At 38.8% G+C, this 18,101-nt stretch overlaps 1 protein-coding gene across 1 annotated transcript in view; it reads right to left on the bottom strand.

Moving 5' to 3' along the window:
- Nucleotides 1-1,821: 1,821 nt before the first annotated feature.
- Nucleotides 1,822-18,101, bottom strand: part of LOC120532048 (serine/threonine-protein kinase pim-2-like) — a 39,840-nt gene continuing 23,560 nt past the window's right edge. Inside the window, exons 4-5 of the mRNA XM_039757960.1 lie at nucleotides 5,192-5,392; nucleotides 1,822-2,099 (exon numbers count right to left, since the gene is read on the bottom strand). Coding sequence (XP_039613894.1) covers nucleotides 1,822-2,099; nucleotides 5,192-5,392 — 479 coding nt within the window. The remainder of the gene's footprint in view (nucleotides 2,100-5,191; nucleotides 5,393-18,101) is intronic.

The following is an 18,101-nucleotide window of genomic DNA, read 5'->3' as shown; positions in this document are numbered from 1 at the left end:
TACTGTGTCATAAATACAGTGCATCCGGAAAGTATTTACAGTGCATCACTTTATCCACATTTTGTTATGTTACAGCCTTATTCCAAAATGGATTAAATTCATTTTTTTCCTTAGAATTCTACACACAACACCCCATAATGACAATGTGAAAAAAGTTTACTTGAGGTTTTTGCAAATTTATTAAAAATAAAAACATTGAGAAAACACATGTACATAAGTATTCACAGCCTTTGCCATGAAGCTCAAAATTGAGCACAGGTGCATCCTGTTTCCCCTGATCATCCTTGAAATGTTTCTGCAGTTTAATTGGAGTCCACCTGTGGTAAATTCAGTTGGTTGGACATGATTTGGAAAGCCACACACCTGTCTATATAAGGTCCCATAGTTGACAGTTCATCTCAGAGCACAAACCAAGCATGAAGTCAAAGGAATTGTCTGTAGACCTCCGAGACAGGATTGTCTCGAGGCATAAATCTGGGGAAGGTTACAGAAAAATTTCTGCTGCTTTGAAGGTCCTAATGAGCACAGTGGCCTCCATCATCTGTAAGTGGAAGAGGTTCGAAACCACCAGGACTCTTCCTAGAGCTGGCCGGCCATCTAAACTGAGCGATCGGGGGAGAAGGGCCTTAGTCAGGGAGGTGACCAAGAACCCGATGGTCACTCTGTCAGAGCTCCACAGGTCCTCTGTGGAGGGAGAACCTTCCAGAAGGACAACAATCTCTGCAGCAATCCACCAATCAGGCCTGTATGGTAGAGTGGCCATGGATTTTGCCAAAAGGCACCTGAAGGACTCTCAGACACTAGAAACAAAATTCTCTGGTCTGTTGAGACAAAGATTGAACTCTTTGGTGTGAATGCCAGGCATCACGTTTGGAGGAAACCAGGCGCCGCTCATCACCAGGCCAATACCATCCCTACAGTGAAGCATGGTGGTGGCAGCATCATGCTGTGGGGATGTTTTTCAGCGGCAGGAACTAGGAGACTAGTCACGATAAAGGGAAAGATGACTGCAGCAATGTACAGAGACATCCTGGATGAAAACCTACTCCAGAGCGCTCTTGACCTCAGACTGGCAAGACGGTTCATCTTTTAGCAGGACAAGACCCTAAGCACACAGCCAAGATATCAAAGGAGTGTCTTCAGGACAACTCTGTGAATGTCCTTGAGTGGCCCAGCCAGAGCCCAGACTTGAATCCGATTGAACATCTCAGGGGAGATCTTAAAATGGCTGTGCACCGACGCTTCCCATCCAACCTGATGGAGCTTGAGAGGTGCTGCAAAGAGGAATGGGTGAAACTGGCCAAGGATAGGTGTGCCATGCTTGTGGCATCATATTCAAAAAGACTTGAGGCTGTAACTGCTGCCAAAGGTGCATCAACAAAGTATTGAGCAAAGGCTGTGAATACTTATGTACATGTGATTTCTCAGTTTTTTTTATTTTTAATAAATTTGCAAAAACCTCAAGTAAACTTTTTTCTCGTTGTCATTATGGGGTGTTGTGTGTAAAATTCTGAGGAAAAAAATGAATTTAATCCATTTTGGAATAAGGCTGTAACATAACAAAATGTGGAAAAAGTGATGCACTGTGAATACTTTCTGGATGCACTGTAGAGCTGGTATTTTCAAATTCATCTACAGTCTTTTCAACCACCGTGTCTATTTTGGGAATCGGCAATAGAATATTATAATACCCCAGAACTTTCACCGCCAATCGCTTCAGCCAAGACTTACGGAAAATCTTCAAAATCTTCTGAAAACGACCTTGTCGGTATCCGATTTCAGGTTCAAAGAGGCAAGTATGCCTAGACTGTCCGGGATGTTTTATAACACACCCTTGACATTCTTTTTCTGGTTGTAGTAGACAATAATGTCCAGCAGAGACGTCATCAGTCCTTTAATAAGCTGCAGGGCCTTTTCCCAGGTGTCAGACAGCACCCCATCAGGGCAGTCCATATCTGTCTCAAAAAGTCCGATCGACATCGGTTCCTCTGGAACTTGTTTGTTCACCCAAGGTTGTCCCGGAGCTAGGAAAGAGGTTTCCGTCTGAACACCATTAGCAAAGATGGGGTAAGAACTCACCGGCCCTGGAGACTCAAGGTCTGTAGCCCAGAGAGTGTAATCAGATCGTACAGTAAAATAACGCGGGTCACGTTCTCCGTCAAGCCCGAGTTATAAAATTGGTAAGATTCAGGCTTTGAAGCCTCAGGCGGAAACCCTGAGGATGTTACGACGACCTCCGTCATTTCAGAGTCTGTAGCTGTCGATATGCGGAGAGCGCTAAAAGCTTTAAAGAATGCTGAGGTCTGATCATCCGTCTGGATCCTGGGACTAACAGGTGGAGTATTTAGGGTAAAACGGAGGGGCTTGGCGTAAACTAACGTTGGGTTTCCCTTATCGTCACCGTCTGGTTCTACCTTGGTTTAATACGACTTGGTCCGACCCGGGTCCGCCGCTTCGGCTTTAAGAAACACAGGCAACAAACATCTTTTCACTCTGCGGATCCGACGCTTGGCTGGGACCTCGGCCCTAGACTCCATTTTCCCGTTCAGAGTCTTTAGAAAATGCTTGGCTGTTTTATTCCGCCCATTTCAGAAGTGGCTGGGAAGTGTGGGGAGCCTATGGTTAAATGCAGCCTGACTCAGACCGTGTCTTTGATCTCACAGTTTGTCTTTGAGATGGAAAGAAGCAGCTTGACTTAGTTTGAAGCAAAGATGAATTGTTTTCACGGCGTGGTCATCTTAAAATTGTAGAACAAAATGCTTCGCTTCTTAGGCTTTCAGCAGGGAAGTGTGGGGGACTGGGGGGTGTGGGGGAACTGGGAAGTGTGGGGAGGCCAACCGTCAGGTGCTGCCTCACCCCAAGGGCCGAGGCAGGCCCTTCAGGCCGGCAGGGTATGGATGGGAATGTCCTCGGACTGGTGCGGGATGACTTTGGGCGTGTCTGATCTGGTCAGGACACGTCCTGGGCATGTCTGGGCTTGTGCTAGAGAAAGGGCGGGGGCCAAGGCAGACCCGGGCATGTCTGAGCTTGTCGAGGTAAAGGCTGTAACATGCCCGGACTTGTCTTTCGGGAGAGGGGGGTGGTGGTGAGTTCAAACAGGGTACAGACATCCATCAAACGGCCCTTGACAGTTTATTTCACCCAGCAGGTGCGGGGTTGGTTCAACCAGGGGGCAGACATCCGTCAAACGGCCCATTGACAGTTTATTGAACCAGTCAGGTGCAAGGGGCGGGTTCAAGGAGGAGTCTGGGCGGGGACAGGGGGTCCTTGACCAATCCGCCTCCAGGGGTGGTGCCAAAGGGGAGGGACTAGGTCACGTGGAGGGGCAGGGAATTCCGGCATGATGTCATCAGGAGGCGACTGGGCAGGACTTCCGGTCTTGTGGCATCGGGGCGGGACTTCCGGTATGACATCATGGTGCGGGGCTTAAACTTCATTAATCATTTTGATTGACAGCTCTAATTGCGATTTTGACACATACCCCATGCCTATAACTACTAACAGCTATGGACATTGCAATACCTCCCCCTGGATGCTAGCTAGCCACCTCCCTGGGGTGGAACAGTGTCACGGGTTCCCACAGGGCATCCTGGGAATTGGAGCTGGGTGCAGCCCTGTTGGGTTCTGCAGGTACCGTCAGGGGGCGCTGTATATGGGAATCCTGAGCCCGTGTGGGCAACCAATTCGTTACACCCAGAAGTGCCGCCGTGACATCACCAGGAGGCGACGGGCCTGGACTTCCGGTCTTGCATCATTGGGGCGGGACTTCCGGGATGACGTCATGGGGTGGGGCTTAAAAGTCATTAATCATTTTGATTGACAGCTCTAATTGCGATTTTAACACATACCCCATGCCTATAACTACTGCTGTTCCCCTTGAATATAGTGTGCAGGGGCGTCCCAGCTAGGTAAGGATGCCAAGCCCCTATCACAACAGATAAGGAGCTCTTAATTGCTATCAGAACCCCTCCTTTTTTATGTTCAGTTAAAGAATAGAGATGCTTAACATAACTATATCTAGAAAACTAAGTTTCTTGGATGCATAAAATATCACAATCACTTAATAATGCCTTCTTCCACATAAGTGACCTTTTGAAAAGGGAATTAAGACCCCTAACATTGAAAGAAAGTACCTTTAGGACCATATTTATCAAAATATTTGAGGCAAACGAAGAAAATTTTAAAACCCAGATTAAAATTTAGTTGATTATATATGCAATTGAAAATTGGTGGGGCTGTACAATAATATCCATCCATCCATTTTCCAACCCATTGAATCCGAATGAACACAGGGTCACGTGGGTCTGCTGGAGCCAATCCCAGCCAACACAGGGCGCAAGGCAAGAACCAATCCCGGGCAGGGTGCCAACCTACCACAGTGTACAATAATAATTACACATGAAATTAATGAATATCAAAACTATTATAGCCAATAGAAACAACTGAGTAAATATTTTTTAAAAAAGTATATGCCCATCAAAAGTTTGATGAGTAAATTCTTGTGCAAACCTCAAATGAGTGTGTATATTGACAATACAGTCAAAAGCACACACATTATAGGAGAAGAAAGTAGGAGGGAGTGAAGTTATATATTCACTTTAACCAAAACAGTCAACCTTTAGTGCACCACTGTCCAATGCCTTCTTGTCTACAAAATTTTAAACTTCTAAGATAATGAAATAGTTAAGCCTGGATTTAGATAAAGTTTGAGGTGGGAGTTGCATTACCAGGTCAATTAACTGTTTCCCAGTTCTTCTGTAGTTGCAGAACCTTTATTTCTCCTGTAGTGGGGATAAGGGGAATATCAGGAACATGCCATTTATTCAACAGGGCTGCAGCTTCAGCATTAACAATGAACTGTCTCAAATCTTTCTTGTAGCAAAAGTGGCTGGTGAAAGATCCGTGAAAATCGTTATCTCACTGTAAGGGTCTGGAAGAGTTTTGCTGCTCCTTGCCATTTGCATCAGCCTCTCTTTAATGTGATAAAAGTGCAGCTGAAATATAACATCCCTGTGTGAATTCGCAGAAACGTGTTTAGGTTTAGGCAGTCTATGGCATCTATGTATCATCAGGAGCAGTAATTCAAGGACTGGCAAGAGTCACAGCAGCTGCATATTATCTATATCTTCCGGGATTGCTCTCATTTTAACATTTTTCCATCTGGAGCAATCTTCCAAATTGTAAATCTTACCAGACAGCTTGCTTATCGTCTCCTCCACTTCATTTGAAGCTGTTACAATTTCGTTATGCACCTTCACAATGTCAGACATTCTTGTTTCCAAATATGATGTGCATTCTGCAATATCTGCTATGTCTCTTTTAAGTGCCGTAATAGATTTCTTAACATCAGAACAAATAGATTTACGGAGCTCTTCTAGAAGTAGAATCATTCCTGTTTCAGCAATGGGTTGATCAGTAGTTTATGTATCTGACATTTTTACACCTTCGTTGAAACAGATACCAGTGAAGGCGTAGGGGACAGGCTACGAGATTGAGAGAGGTGTGTAGGCATCAGAGTTGAATCTTTGGAAGCACCATGCTCGTTTCTTCGTGTCAAGCTTTCTAAGGTACCAACGAAGTCTGGTAGCATCACTGGGCCACTATTTTTATATGAAGTAATATTTTAAGTTCAAAATAAATGCTGAAGATGTCATTTTAGGCTTGCTTTGAGCTGCTATTAATAAGGCAAAACGGGAGCTCTAAAACTTCCATCCATTCAGGTCTACATAGAAACCACAACCTCCGTTTCGTGTTTTAATGTCCCCATGGATGCAGTGGATGTTCACTTTGTCTGTGGCCTTATAAGGGATCTGCTGGAGCAAGTCACGGTGGACTATGCAGAGGTTGCTACCAAAGTCCAACAGCACCAAGAATTTCCATCCAGCCAATGTGATAGAGACCTTAAAATTGTCCTTTAACATCCTGGGGGAATCTTGTGTGCTGCATACCTGGTAACTGGTGATTTAAATAGAAACACAACAGCCGCCAGGCTATTCTGGCAACCAGGTGTAGGAGCATCTGGGAATTGGTCAAGGATGATCAGGTGTTAGAAGGAATAAGACAACGCACATTAGATGGAAGAGTGGGCCATATACTGTATGTTGAGGTGCAAGACAGAGTGCAAGAGCAATCATCATGTGTACATGAAGTAGGACTAGGCAAGGTGTACTACAATTTGGCCCTCTGTCTAGGTATGTATTTGATGCTTTGGAGATACTCCCAATGGCCCCTAACAATAGGTACATTTGCTAGTGTGCACTATTGTTAAAGTGATTTCCTATATTTAAAAAAATAAAAATAATGATAATAATTTTGTTTAAAGGCTTGAACTGTTCATTTTCTTTTGTGCCTCAGTCTCTCTGGTCATGCTGTTCTTTACAGCCATTATTAGGAAGAGACATAATGATCAAGCAGCCCATGATTGGGAGCTGGTATTGCGCAGGAGGAAGTCCTATAATGGCCATTGTCTACAGGGTTGCATTCCCCACCCACCTGTTAATGGCACAAATTATGAAAATGCCAGAAAATCTGCCTGGCACTGTGTACTTCATGGAGAATGAGAAACTGAGGCAGTGTATGAGTCAAAGGTGGGGCCAGCTACATGCAGACGTACAGGAAGTATGCTGCTAGGTAACACTAGCGATTAGTGGTAGTGGACCTTACAGAAAAACGTGGTCTTTTACACAGCTGCTGAAAGGTTCTTTACTAAAGTTGGCACCCGACTGTGTGGTATACATATACATATAAGAGCTGTGACTTTCAGGCATAACAATAGTCTAGTGGTAAGAGGGAGCAAAGAGGGTCTGCATGTGGAGATTTACATAGGAGGAAGGAATGAGATGTCGGAGTTGATGTACTGGAGGATAAACTGAGTAGTACATCAGGAGAAAATGAGCAGAGTCTACATAATGCAGAAGGCCCGAATAGGTGATAAGAGTTTCAGGAGTTTGGAACAACAAGAGGCCACTTGCTAGAAACACACATCAACATATAAATAACAGATTGTAAGCATGACCATCAAAAGTATATGTGAAGGAGAACAAGGCTAGGTGATTCATGACTTGTCGCACTATGTAAGCGTGCATTTGTTGCTTTAGAGGCATTCTCCATGGTGACTAACAACAGAAACATTTGTGTAGGTGTGCTAGGGTTAAGTAGTTGTCAGTAATCAATGTGTCTCAAGTATATTTACAGTATGTTAAAAAAGTATGTGCACAAAAAATTAATGTTTAATATACCAGAAGACTTTTTTCAAGAGAAAAAATAATGGAAAGTGATAGTAAAGTTTGTTTTTTTTTATAAAGGTTTCTCTTTGTTGAAGTACATTGACTTAGATTCCCCACATCAGAAGGACTAAAATGGGAACAGCCCTAGTGCAATAGCACTAATAATAATAAGTTGCATTTAAAGAGCACCTTTCAAAAATCCAAGGTCACTTTACATAAAGAGTAAAAAAAAAAAATAAAAATAACAATAAAAAATACACAGAAGATAAAAGTTCGTAGAAGAGGAAAGTTTTCAGTAGAGATTAAAAGGTGGAAAAAGAGGAGCAATCTCAGAGATACTGAGGAAGAGAGTTCCAGAGTTGAGGGGCCATAACACTGAAGGACCTGCCTCCCAAGGTGGAGTCACTACTAAATTTAAGAAGATAATTATAGTAAGCATAAAGAGAAATATACCATGTATATAAATAAAAGAACAAAACTGAGAATCAAACCATCTCTGATTCATTTAAAACAACCTGTTCTAAGATGTGTAAACTGGAAACCTTAAAACACAAATGAATCCTAGTTTCTATCATGTACCTGAGGTCACGAATGCACAATATCTCCCAATGACAGAACAGAAAATAACATTAAATACAGTGTGGAACATGACCCGGATACAGACAGGTAGACACGTTGTAATCACCCCACACACGTTTATTATACATACTACTATTTACAGTTCAAGTGCTCACAAACCCCAAAGTCCTGGCAAAACAACACAATGCCTTTACTCTTCAGGCCGCCTCCTTGCCTCCTCCAGAGACCTCGTCCTCTGCACTCCCAACTCCAGCCGTTGTCTGAAGGGAGGCGGCCCCTTTTATCAGCACCCAGATGTGCTACAGGTGTGTTCCGGGAACCTTCCACTGCCACACCCCAGTGTGGCGGATGTGCCGGCTGCAGACCCAGAAGCACTCTGGGTGTCCCCAGTCCTCTCCCCACCAGCACTTCCGGATGTGGTGGAAGTGCTGAGGTCCAGGGCTCCAAAGGCACAGGGGCGCCCCCTGCCGGTGATCACGAGCCCCTACAGGGTAGAGCTTCAAAGCTCTGTACCTGTAGCCCCCAAAGGAACCAGGGCGGTTGCCCCCACATGATCTGGGGAAGGCATAAGCCCTCCTCCAGTACTCCTGGCCGGGTCACCACCCCAGCCATCTTCGACAACAGTTATAAATAAACACGAAAACATGAACAATGACTTAAATATCTGGCTTTACATTTTATTAGCATTACAGTAGTTAATGTGCTGTATGCAGAAAAAAATGGGCATATAATATGAAATCACATTTTAAAAGATATTGAAAAACACAACAGCCAAAAAAAATATGCAGTCAAAAAGATTATAAAGTCATTTTAGTAGGTTGCAACATGGAACAAAATAAGTTATTATAAAAGTTGTTATAAGGTACACTTTTCTGGACGACTGACTAACAAATCATACTAGATTCATTAAAACAATCTGTCCTAATCTTCCGGAAGTTAACTATGGCTAAAAAAAGATGAAAAGTCAACAGCTTAAATAAATGAGCAGTCCTTGCTTCCCAAATGGAATATGTTACATCAATGTTAAAATTAAAAGATGTAATAAAATGTGGTATTATCTTGGCCTTTAGGCAGTGGCTGGTAGAAACATTCATTACCACACTGATTGCTGTTTCTGTGAATGGAAAGACAAAACATCATAAAATCATAACCTGTAAATTATCACAAAGTCAAAGCTTATTAAATAAAGCAAAAAATATATAAAAAAAAATTAACCAAGATTTTCATTGTTGTGTAAGTCAAGAGCTCAGACCACTGAAACTACTGAATCTGTATACTGGATGATTCCACTACTTTACAATAAAATTATGATGCATTTATTTGATGAACATTACATTATGTAAAATCACCACATTCTCTAGTTTAATCTCATTCTATCAATATAATATCATGTTTCACTTGTTTGTGAGTATCATTAATTTTCCTCACCTCACACATTGGAGGATAGGCGACTAATGGTTACATTAAATAGTACAACCATAGATATATGTGGCTGCATTGAGGAAAAGCTAAGAGCTTTAAGTCATTTTTTGCTATGCTCTGAATTTAACATATAGTAGATGCTTCACAATGCATACTATCATTTAAACAAGGTGAAATTTTCAACTGTAGTTCAATTAAATTTTTATACTGAAGAAGGTATTTGAAATAAATGTGCATTATATTTTACTATATCCAATGGAGTATAAGATAAGGATTAAACAGGTTTTCAATTTTATGGAAACAACAGGCACAACTGGTGAAATCTGCAAAAAGCGCAGATATCAAAAATTAACTGAGGGTAGCTACTTGACATGTTCTCTTTTTCTTTCTCTGTTTTTTTCAAAAAATACTGTTTTACTGTTCAATTACTATATGCCCAAAGACAAGTTAATATGATTAACAAGTTTTAAAACAGAGGCTATAACACATAAATGATATTGTATAAATGCACATTATATACTGTAGAAATCCTGTCTGCTAGTACCAGAGTAAAATTTTATTTTTGGTCTAGGTTACCAAAAAAATTGTAACCCAGGGTTTGATATGTATTTCTGCGTCTCACTCCTAAGGACTGATGTATGTTACTGTGTGTTTTTTTCTATTTTCAAAAAATGGGCCACCCTTTGAGAAAATAACTCCTAAAGCAAGATCCAATAATTTACAGACTTTGTGACAACAAAAAGAGAAAGTGTAGTGCTACAGAGATCAAGTAAAGACCCGAATCAACACAGAAATTACAAATATACGTGAAATAATGTTCATGAACACAGGTATAATATGCAATATGTACAAATGTTATCACATTTCCTTATCAATAACATAAAAGTTATTACATACACACTTTTATAATCATGTATAAAGTCAAACACTCTTCTAGTTGACACAATAATATAGAGGTTAATTCTACCTGATAAATCAAAAAAGCTAAGAACGGATGCACCAAAATAAATCACCATATACAAATACAGTATATGTAAATGTCTATTGTGTAGTTGATTTGATAACGGTATGTCCTGGTTGCAACTACAGTTTAGAAAGTAAAGATGATTTGTGCAAAAGTTACAGATTAAATAATACCAATAGTAGTTCCAATATTCAATCATGTTACTCACATCACTTCCATCTCTCTATTATAAAAAGAAATCCTGGAATGCAAAAGCAAGGCTACGATATGTGATCTTCTCTCGGAAGACATTTAAAAGACCTGCGAGACAAAAGACACTTGCCATGGAGCGTCTCGCGGGGACTGTAAACAGGAGGCTTGGTGCCAAGAGATTGTCTCAGGGCCGTTTTTGCGGGGACGTGGAACATGAGAATCTTGCAAGACTATTTACAACACATATCATACAAGAAAGACCACAAGCATCAAAAAACAGTCAGTTGTGTAAAAGCACATAGTGCACACACATCCTGTGCTCTCAACACATATAAAGCATATAAGAACAATACAGAGAATAGACACCAAAGGCGTTGGAGAGAAAAAAAGGCAGATAGATTATGAAACCAGTAAAATTCTAAAGTATTGTAGCGTCCCAGCTAGGTTGAGGCCTTTTTGGTTTTAAGTGACTGTTCTGTCCGATTGATGGAGGGCGGAGTACAGCACAGAAGACTGATAATGGGGTATTGATTGATGTGGTAAGGGGGGGGGCGAGACGAGGGGAATGAGGGATTGGAGAGGGTGCTAGAAAGTTGTGTTTGGGCTTACGAAGTCATCGATTGTTCAAGTAAAACTTTTGTGACACTTTATCATGTCAGTCGCTACAGTATCAAAAAAAAGATTGCATTACCGCAAAACAAAAGGTGATTAACCATCAGAACCAGGTGTAACTGAAAAAAGAGCAGGACAAATCAAGGTCAGAAATAAAAGGCAAAGAGCAGAGTCTTTTCGCATTTGCATCATTCTTATGCACAAAAGTGGATTCACACAATAATAGACCAAATGCTATGAGAATCTGTGGTCCCGCAACAGTTAAAGCAACGACAAAGTTGAATTTCAAAGAATACACAATTCGGTCAGGTGTATATTGATGATCACGAATTTTAACCGGCCAAAATAAAGGCAATGTATATATTCCATGAATAACATTACACATCAAAGGAGATCGTGATATGCCATTCATATTAAAATGTTTACAGTTTACTGTGCGAATAGCTTTTGCTATGACAATCAATACATCACAGGGACAAACATTAGAAAAAGTCGGATTATTTATTAGAGAAACAAACAATATTCACTCACAGGCAGTTATACATTGCATTGTCACAATGTGTCTCCAAAAAATATTGTTTTTAATGAAGCTTTAAAGTAAAAGTGCAAATATTGAAATTGAAACAATTCCAAAGAAAAAATAAATAAAATTGTATATCGATTAACCAAACACAAGGGTTGGAAACTGAAGTGAGCAGGGGCAGAGCCCCCTAGTCTTCAAAATGTAAATTAGACCTGTGCCTCTCCAAATGTGTGACACTGGAAACTATTGTACATCTGTAATGTACTGTATATCTAAAGACACCTGGCCAAGTCCATTTTACTTCTCTGGACAAGCATGTGTTTTCAGGATAAGCCAAAAGGAAGTGTAATTTTTTTTTCTGGTTCTTAAAAACACACACATTTATTTTCTTAACAAACAAATGCTTTAGATAGTATCATTGAGGGCGCACACCAAGTTACTTACAGAGCTGAAAGAAAGACACTGACTGCTCACTTCATAATCTAAAAATGGAAATTGAGCTAATGATAAAAAGTGCACTGTACCGAGTACAATTTTTTTTAAGCATTTCATTGATTTTATTAAAGTCAAATAAAATTCCATACAAGCAAGTCAAGTTTAACAATCTAGGTTCGAAACAAATCAACCCCCACCCATGAGAAAGAGAGCTAGGCCATTTAAACTAGTAAAAATAAGTAAATAGATAAATAAATAAATGAATACAAATAAATAAAATAAAAAAGATAGGAGAGAGTCTATTTCCTCAATTTAAATGCTTTTTCTAGAATGGTATTGATTAGATCCTGCCAGGTTTTTGAAAAAGTTTTGTACAGATCCTCTAAGTGTGAATTACATTTTTTCCATTTTCAGATAATATATAACATCAGTTACCTACTGACTTAAAAGAGGTGATTTAGGATTCTTCCAGTTGAGCAAGATAAGTCTACATGCCAATAGTGTACTAAAGGCAATCACAGTTTGTTTGTCCTTCTCCACTTTAAGCCAATCTGGAAGTACACCAAACACAGCTGCTGGTGGATAAGGAGGTATTGTGACACCAAGGCTGTCTGAAAAGCATTTGAAGATCTTGGTCCAAAATGATGTTAATTTCATGCACGCCCAAAACATATGGCCCAATGAGGCTAGAACTTGATTGAAACATTTGCAGGTTGAATCTTGCGCTGTAAACATTTTGGACAATTTTAAATGAGGCAGAAGTGCTCGATATATAATTTTAAGTTGAATAATTGTATGCTTTGTATGGAGTTCAAATGAATTCTGTGCATTGCTACCTTCTACTCCTTTTCTGAGATGCTGAGTGTATTCTGGGACTGTAAAATGGTTTTATGTACAGTATTATACTAAGACTGATCGATATTTTTTCCAGAATAGAGATAGATGGGAGGTGCGGAAAATCAGGCAGGTTTTGTTTAGCAAAGTTTCTAATTTGAAGGTAGTGAAAGAAATGTGTTGCCGGAAAATTCAATTTGGAGGGTAATTGTTTGTAGGATGCTAAGATGTTGTCTATGCGCAGATCTCTAAGTGATTTAATCCCAAATGTTTTCCAGACATTAAAAATTGTGTGCTTTTGAAAGGGTGGAAAAAGGTGGTTCTCGTGCAGAATTGCCACAGACAAAAGCTTCTTTATCTTAAAATACTTCCTACATTGGTTCCATATTCTGAGTGAGTAAACCACAATTGGGTTGTTGTGATATTGGCGATGACTTATTGGGGTACAAAGCAAGAAATATAAAGAAGTACTGCAGGATTTTATTTCTATTGCGGACCAAGCCTGTGAATGTGCATCTATTTGTGTCAATGTCCAGATTTTTATAGCTTGTATATTTGCTGCCCAGTAATAAAATTGAAAGTTAGGTAGAGTCATGCCATCTTCTGCCTTAGGTCTTTGTAGGGTTGCCCTTTGGATACATGGATGTTTTGAATTCCAAATAAATGATGTTATGATTGAATCTAATTTCTTAAAAAATTATTTATTGATGTATATTGGAATGTTCTGAAATCGAAAAAGAAGCTTGGGAAGGATACTCATCTTGACAATGTTAATCGTTCCGGCTAAAGTGAGATGAAGAGTAGACCATCTATACAATGTTAATTGTTCCGGCTAAAGTGAGATGAAGAGTAGACCATCTATGCAAGTCTTGCTTAATTCTTTCCATGCAGATGGCATAATTTTGTCAATAAAGAGCTTTAAGTTTACTTGTGATGTTTACCCCTATGTTTTAAACTGATCTGCGATGATAAAAGGGAAGGTGTCCAATCTAATATTGTTTGACAGATAATTCACTGGAAAGAAAATACTTTTATTCAAATTAATTCTGAGACCAGAAATCTTTTGAAATTCTGTTACTGCTGTTAGGACTACATGCACATTATTTTGTGGATCTGATATATACAGTACCATATCATCTGCATAGAGACATTTTCTGTTCAAGTCCTTCTCTGATAATCCCCTTTATCTCATAAGCATTTCGACAGTGAACTGCCAGAGGCTCACTGGCATTTGCAAAAAGCAGTGGTGACAAGGGGCCTCCTTTATTATTACTAAAGGAAACCCTTTCTCAATCCTTATAGCTAGGACTTTGGAGAGTACCTTAACATCCATTATTCAGAAGTAAAATTGGTGTGTATGATGCACATTGTAATAAGTCCTTATTTTGCTTAGGAAAGGTTGGTAATTAATGCTTGGTGAAATGTAGAACTGTACTGTCTCTAAGCTTCTGTAAATGTTGCTAATAAAAGGGGAGCTAACTTAATTGAGAATTGTTTTATAAAATTTGGCAGAGTAGCCACCCGGGCCTGCTGCTTTCCCACTCTGAAGTGAGTTTATAGCGTCTAGTAATTCTGATAGTGCCAAGAGATTTATTCAATTCCTCTGCATTGAGAGTATCTAGTTTTGGTGTCTGTAATTCATCCAGAAATGCATTGGGTTGTGTCTTGTCTTCTTCAAACTTATTAGCTTATAAGGACTTATAATAGTCTTTAAATGTGTGGATTATACTTTTATGCTCAATGATTTTGTGTCCTTCTGTGTTATTGATTGCTGGGATTGCATTGCGAACTTCCTGCTTGTGGATTTGTTGAGCTAAGATCTTATTAGCTTTCTCCCCATGTTCATAGTAATGTCCTGTTTCTTTAGTTGTCAAGAGGTTGAGTTCTGACTTTGTCTTTTCCTATGAAGAGCCTCATTCGGACAGCTGGCATGTTCTTGATCTATTCTGGTAATTTCACTGATTAGCTCTGATACCTTCTTGGTTTCCCATTTCCTTTTGTGGTAAAGATACAAGATGTCCTCTTAAAAAAACCTTAAGAATTTCCAAAGAGTACTCTTGCAGAAACCTCTGAGGATGTATTTGTCTCTGAACAAAATTGATTTGCTTGGATATAAATTCTGTACAGTTCTCGTCTGTTAATAAAAGTGGGTTAAGACACCAACTGCAAGATGAGTAAGTGGGGCATAATGATTTTAGCTCCATGATCACACAGGGGTGTGGTTGGGGATAACAATAGCATCATACTTATCATAGTGAAAAAATTGTTATCTATAAAGAAATAATCCATTCTTGAGAAGCAGCGATGCACTGGTAAGTAGAAGGAATATGCTCTCGAGTTTGGGTTTAGAATTCTGCAGGGGTCTGATAAGTTGTGATCAGTTACAAATTGTGTAATTGCCTTTGCAATGTTAGATATCATTGCCCCTGTGGCGGGAGACCTATCTAGGTCTGGATTTAAAACACAATTAAGTCCCTATTATAACTTTATGAGTGTTCACATATGTTTTGGATGAAGTCCCTATCATCCACATTAGGTGTATAGATATTTATCAAAATCACTTTACAGTTAAATAAATTACCAATGACAATCACATATCTCCCTTCAGGATCACATACAACATTTGATACTACAAATAAGATTGTTCTATGTATAAGAATTCACACACCTCTAGTTTTTTTTTTTGTAAATCTGGAATGGAATATTTGGCCAGTCCAGTCTCTGTGTAGCTGAAAATGATCCTATCTTAAGTGGATCTCCTGTAAAAATACTATTATAGCATTTAGACCTGTTAGGTGAGAGAATACTTTCTTTCTCTTTAACTCGTCATTCAGACCTTTAACATTCCAGCTCACAATGATTTTTATGAGGTTAATAGCTTTCATCAGGGTCTTATTAAAAGGCAAGTTTACAGTTTACACAATAAACAATGGACTACCCCATGGCTTAATTGTAAAGGAATTCTATTTGCTTTTAGTGCACCATGATGAACTGTTGATGAACTTGTGGAGTTGCAATTTAGTACATTGATTTATTCCTTATTTATTCGCGTATGGGTAAGCGGATGTACAATTTAAACAGATTATTATTTTCATAGGAACTGTTACATATGCATAATAGAACTAACTATTTTACATTACAGTGAGTAATTAACCATAGTAAAAAATAGTAAAACGTAATAAATTGAAAGAAAATTGTTTCATGTTGCATTAGAGGTATTTGTTGAGTTATATGTTTTTGCTCTGTTTGGCTTTGAAATGAATACACAAATACTTTTAAATTTACACTTTTACTGTAAAACTTCGGTAAAAACAATATTTGGAATTAACTATTCTTCAATATAACATAGAATTTTGATTCTGTGTTTGGACTTACATCGTGACAATGCAACATATAACTGCCTGTGAGTAAATATTGTTTGTTTCTCTTTAATAAATAAACTGACTTTTTGGAATGTTTTTCCCTGTGATATGTTGTTATAGGAAAAGCTATTTTGATGGGAAACTATAAACGTTTTAATACAAATGGCATATCCAGATCTCCTTTGGTGTCTAATGTTACCCTCGGAATATATACGACGTTACCTTTCTTGTTGCCTGTTAAAATTTTACATGTTAGAATTGATCGACCAATTTTCAATACAACTATCTTGTACCATTGCATAGCCCATCACTCATACAGAAATTACGCAATAACATTAGGATACATCCTTCTTTCAACAGTAATTTAGCTGGTGGAAGACCAGATGGTGTTAATGTTTAAATATATTTTACAGAATATTGTAAATTGATCTTTTAATCTTCTGCACACCACTAACTGCTTTATCATAGTCTATTGATACACATTTAATCAATTTGCCCTGTAACTGATCGACAATTTTTACATTTAATACTGTTTGTGGGATTATTGACGCTTCATCCCAAATAAATATTTGGGTCTTTTGCATTTCTTGCTTCAACTTCTTTTTCTATTTCAATGTAACATTTTTGTCCATGATATCTAAAGGTAATTTAAAAGTTTTCTGAGCCATTTTACCATATGGAAGAAGAACTGCTGCTATACCTGTCCATGCTATCGATGCAATGTTTTTGCATAAGTGTTTGCAATAATGGACTAAACACATATACAAAAATGTTTTACCTGTGCCGCCAGGTCCATCTATGAAGAATAACAGCTGATGAATTTCACTGAGAATACATTTTTGAATTGTGTCGAAAACTGCTTTTTGATCATCGTTTAATTGTGAGTATATTTCCCAATATAATTTTCCATGGCCTTCCACAGTTAAATCTTCATCTGCTGTTATTTCTTTCTTTACCTGAGATTCATCTATTTCTTCTTGAAGTCCAAATTGCTGCATCAGTAAATCTTCTGTTTCTAACAATTCTTTGATGATTGAAAGAACCGATTTTTTTCATTATACTTTCCGTATAAGCGTCCTTTGAACGCTTAATTTTAAAGCATCAACTTCACCCATCATAATTAGGTACACAAAGAAGTTTGTTAATTTGTCAGACATCATTACAGAAGCAGCATCAGAAATCATTTCAAACATATATTCATCCGATTTACATAATCCAGCTGCTTGTGCCAGTTCTTGAAAAGTACCATACATAGTTCCATCTACAGTTAGAACATCTTTTTATGAAGTTGCTCATTTTGATTCATGTGAAACTGTTCAATATCTTTTGGTGATACAATATTTAATCGAGCAACATTTTTGCAATTAAATTGTTCTTGGATGCCACACTCCTTTTTGTTTCTGTCTGACAAAACCATTCACACGAATGAGAGGTGATAAAAGCATTTAAATGAATGAGAGGTGAGAGCACAGGAAGTGTGTCTGACAAAAGCATTCACACAAATGAGAAGTGAGAGGACTGTGGCCGTGGGTCATCAACTGGAAATGATTGAGACCAACTTGAAGAAATCTCTTGGCAATAACCTTGTCCTGTCTCAAGATTTTCTTTTATAATAGAGAGATATTCAGTATGTCAATACACAAAGTAATATAATGAAGACTTGCTCTTTTGTAAATACATCCCAAAGACAGCAAAGGCTGACAAACATTTTATAACAGACTCCTAACTGACCATATTAAGGGCTTGGAATGAAATAACTGTTTGGGCATCTGCTCTGATGGGGCACATACTATGGCAGGGAAACAGACCTCATCTAAAGAGTTTGCATAGCATTGCACAAAGGGAAGCCCTGGCATCAAAACAACTGTGTCTCAAACAAAACAGTGCTTTGCTTGCTGTCATTAAAGCAGTCAAATATATCAAAATAATAGCTAAGAAATCCTGTTTTTTCC

This window comes from Polypterus senegalus, chromosome 7 (assembly GCF_016835505.1).
Source record: "Polypterus senegalus isolate Bchr_013 chromosome 7, ASM1683550v1, whole genome shotgun sequence".
NCBI lineage: Eukaryota > Metazoa > Chordata > Cladistia > Polypteriformes > Polypteridae > Polypterus > Polypterus senegalus.
Note: the sequence above shows the minus strand (reverse complement) of the source record. Positions and strands in the feature narration are given on the sequence as shown.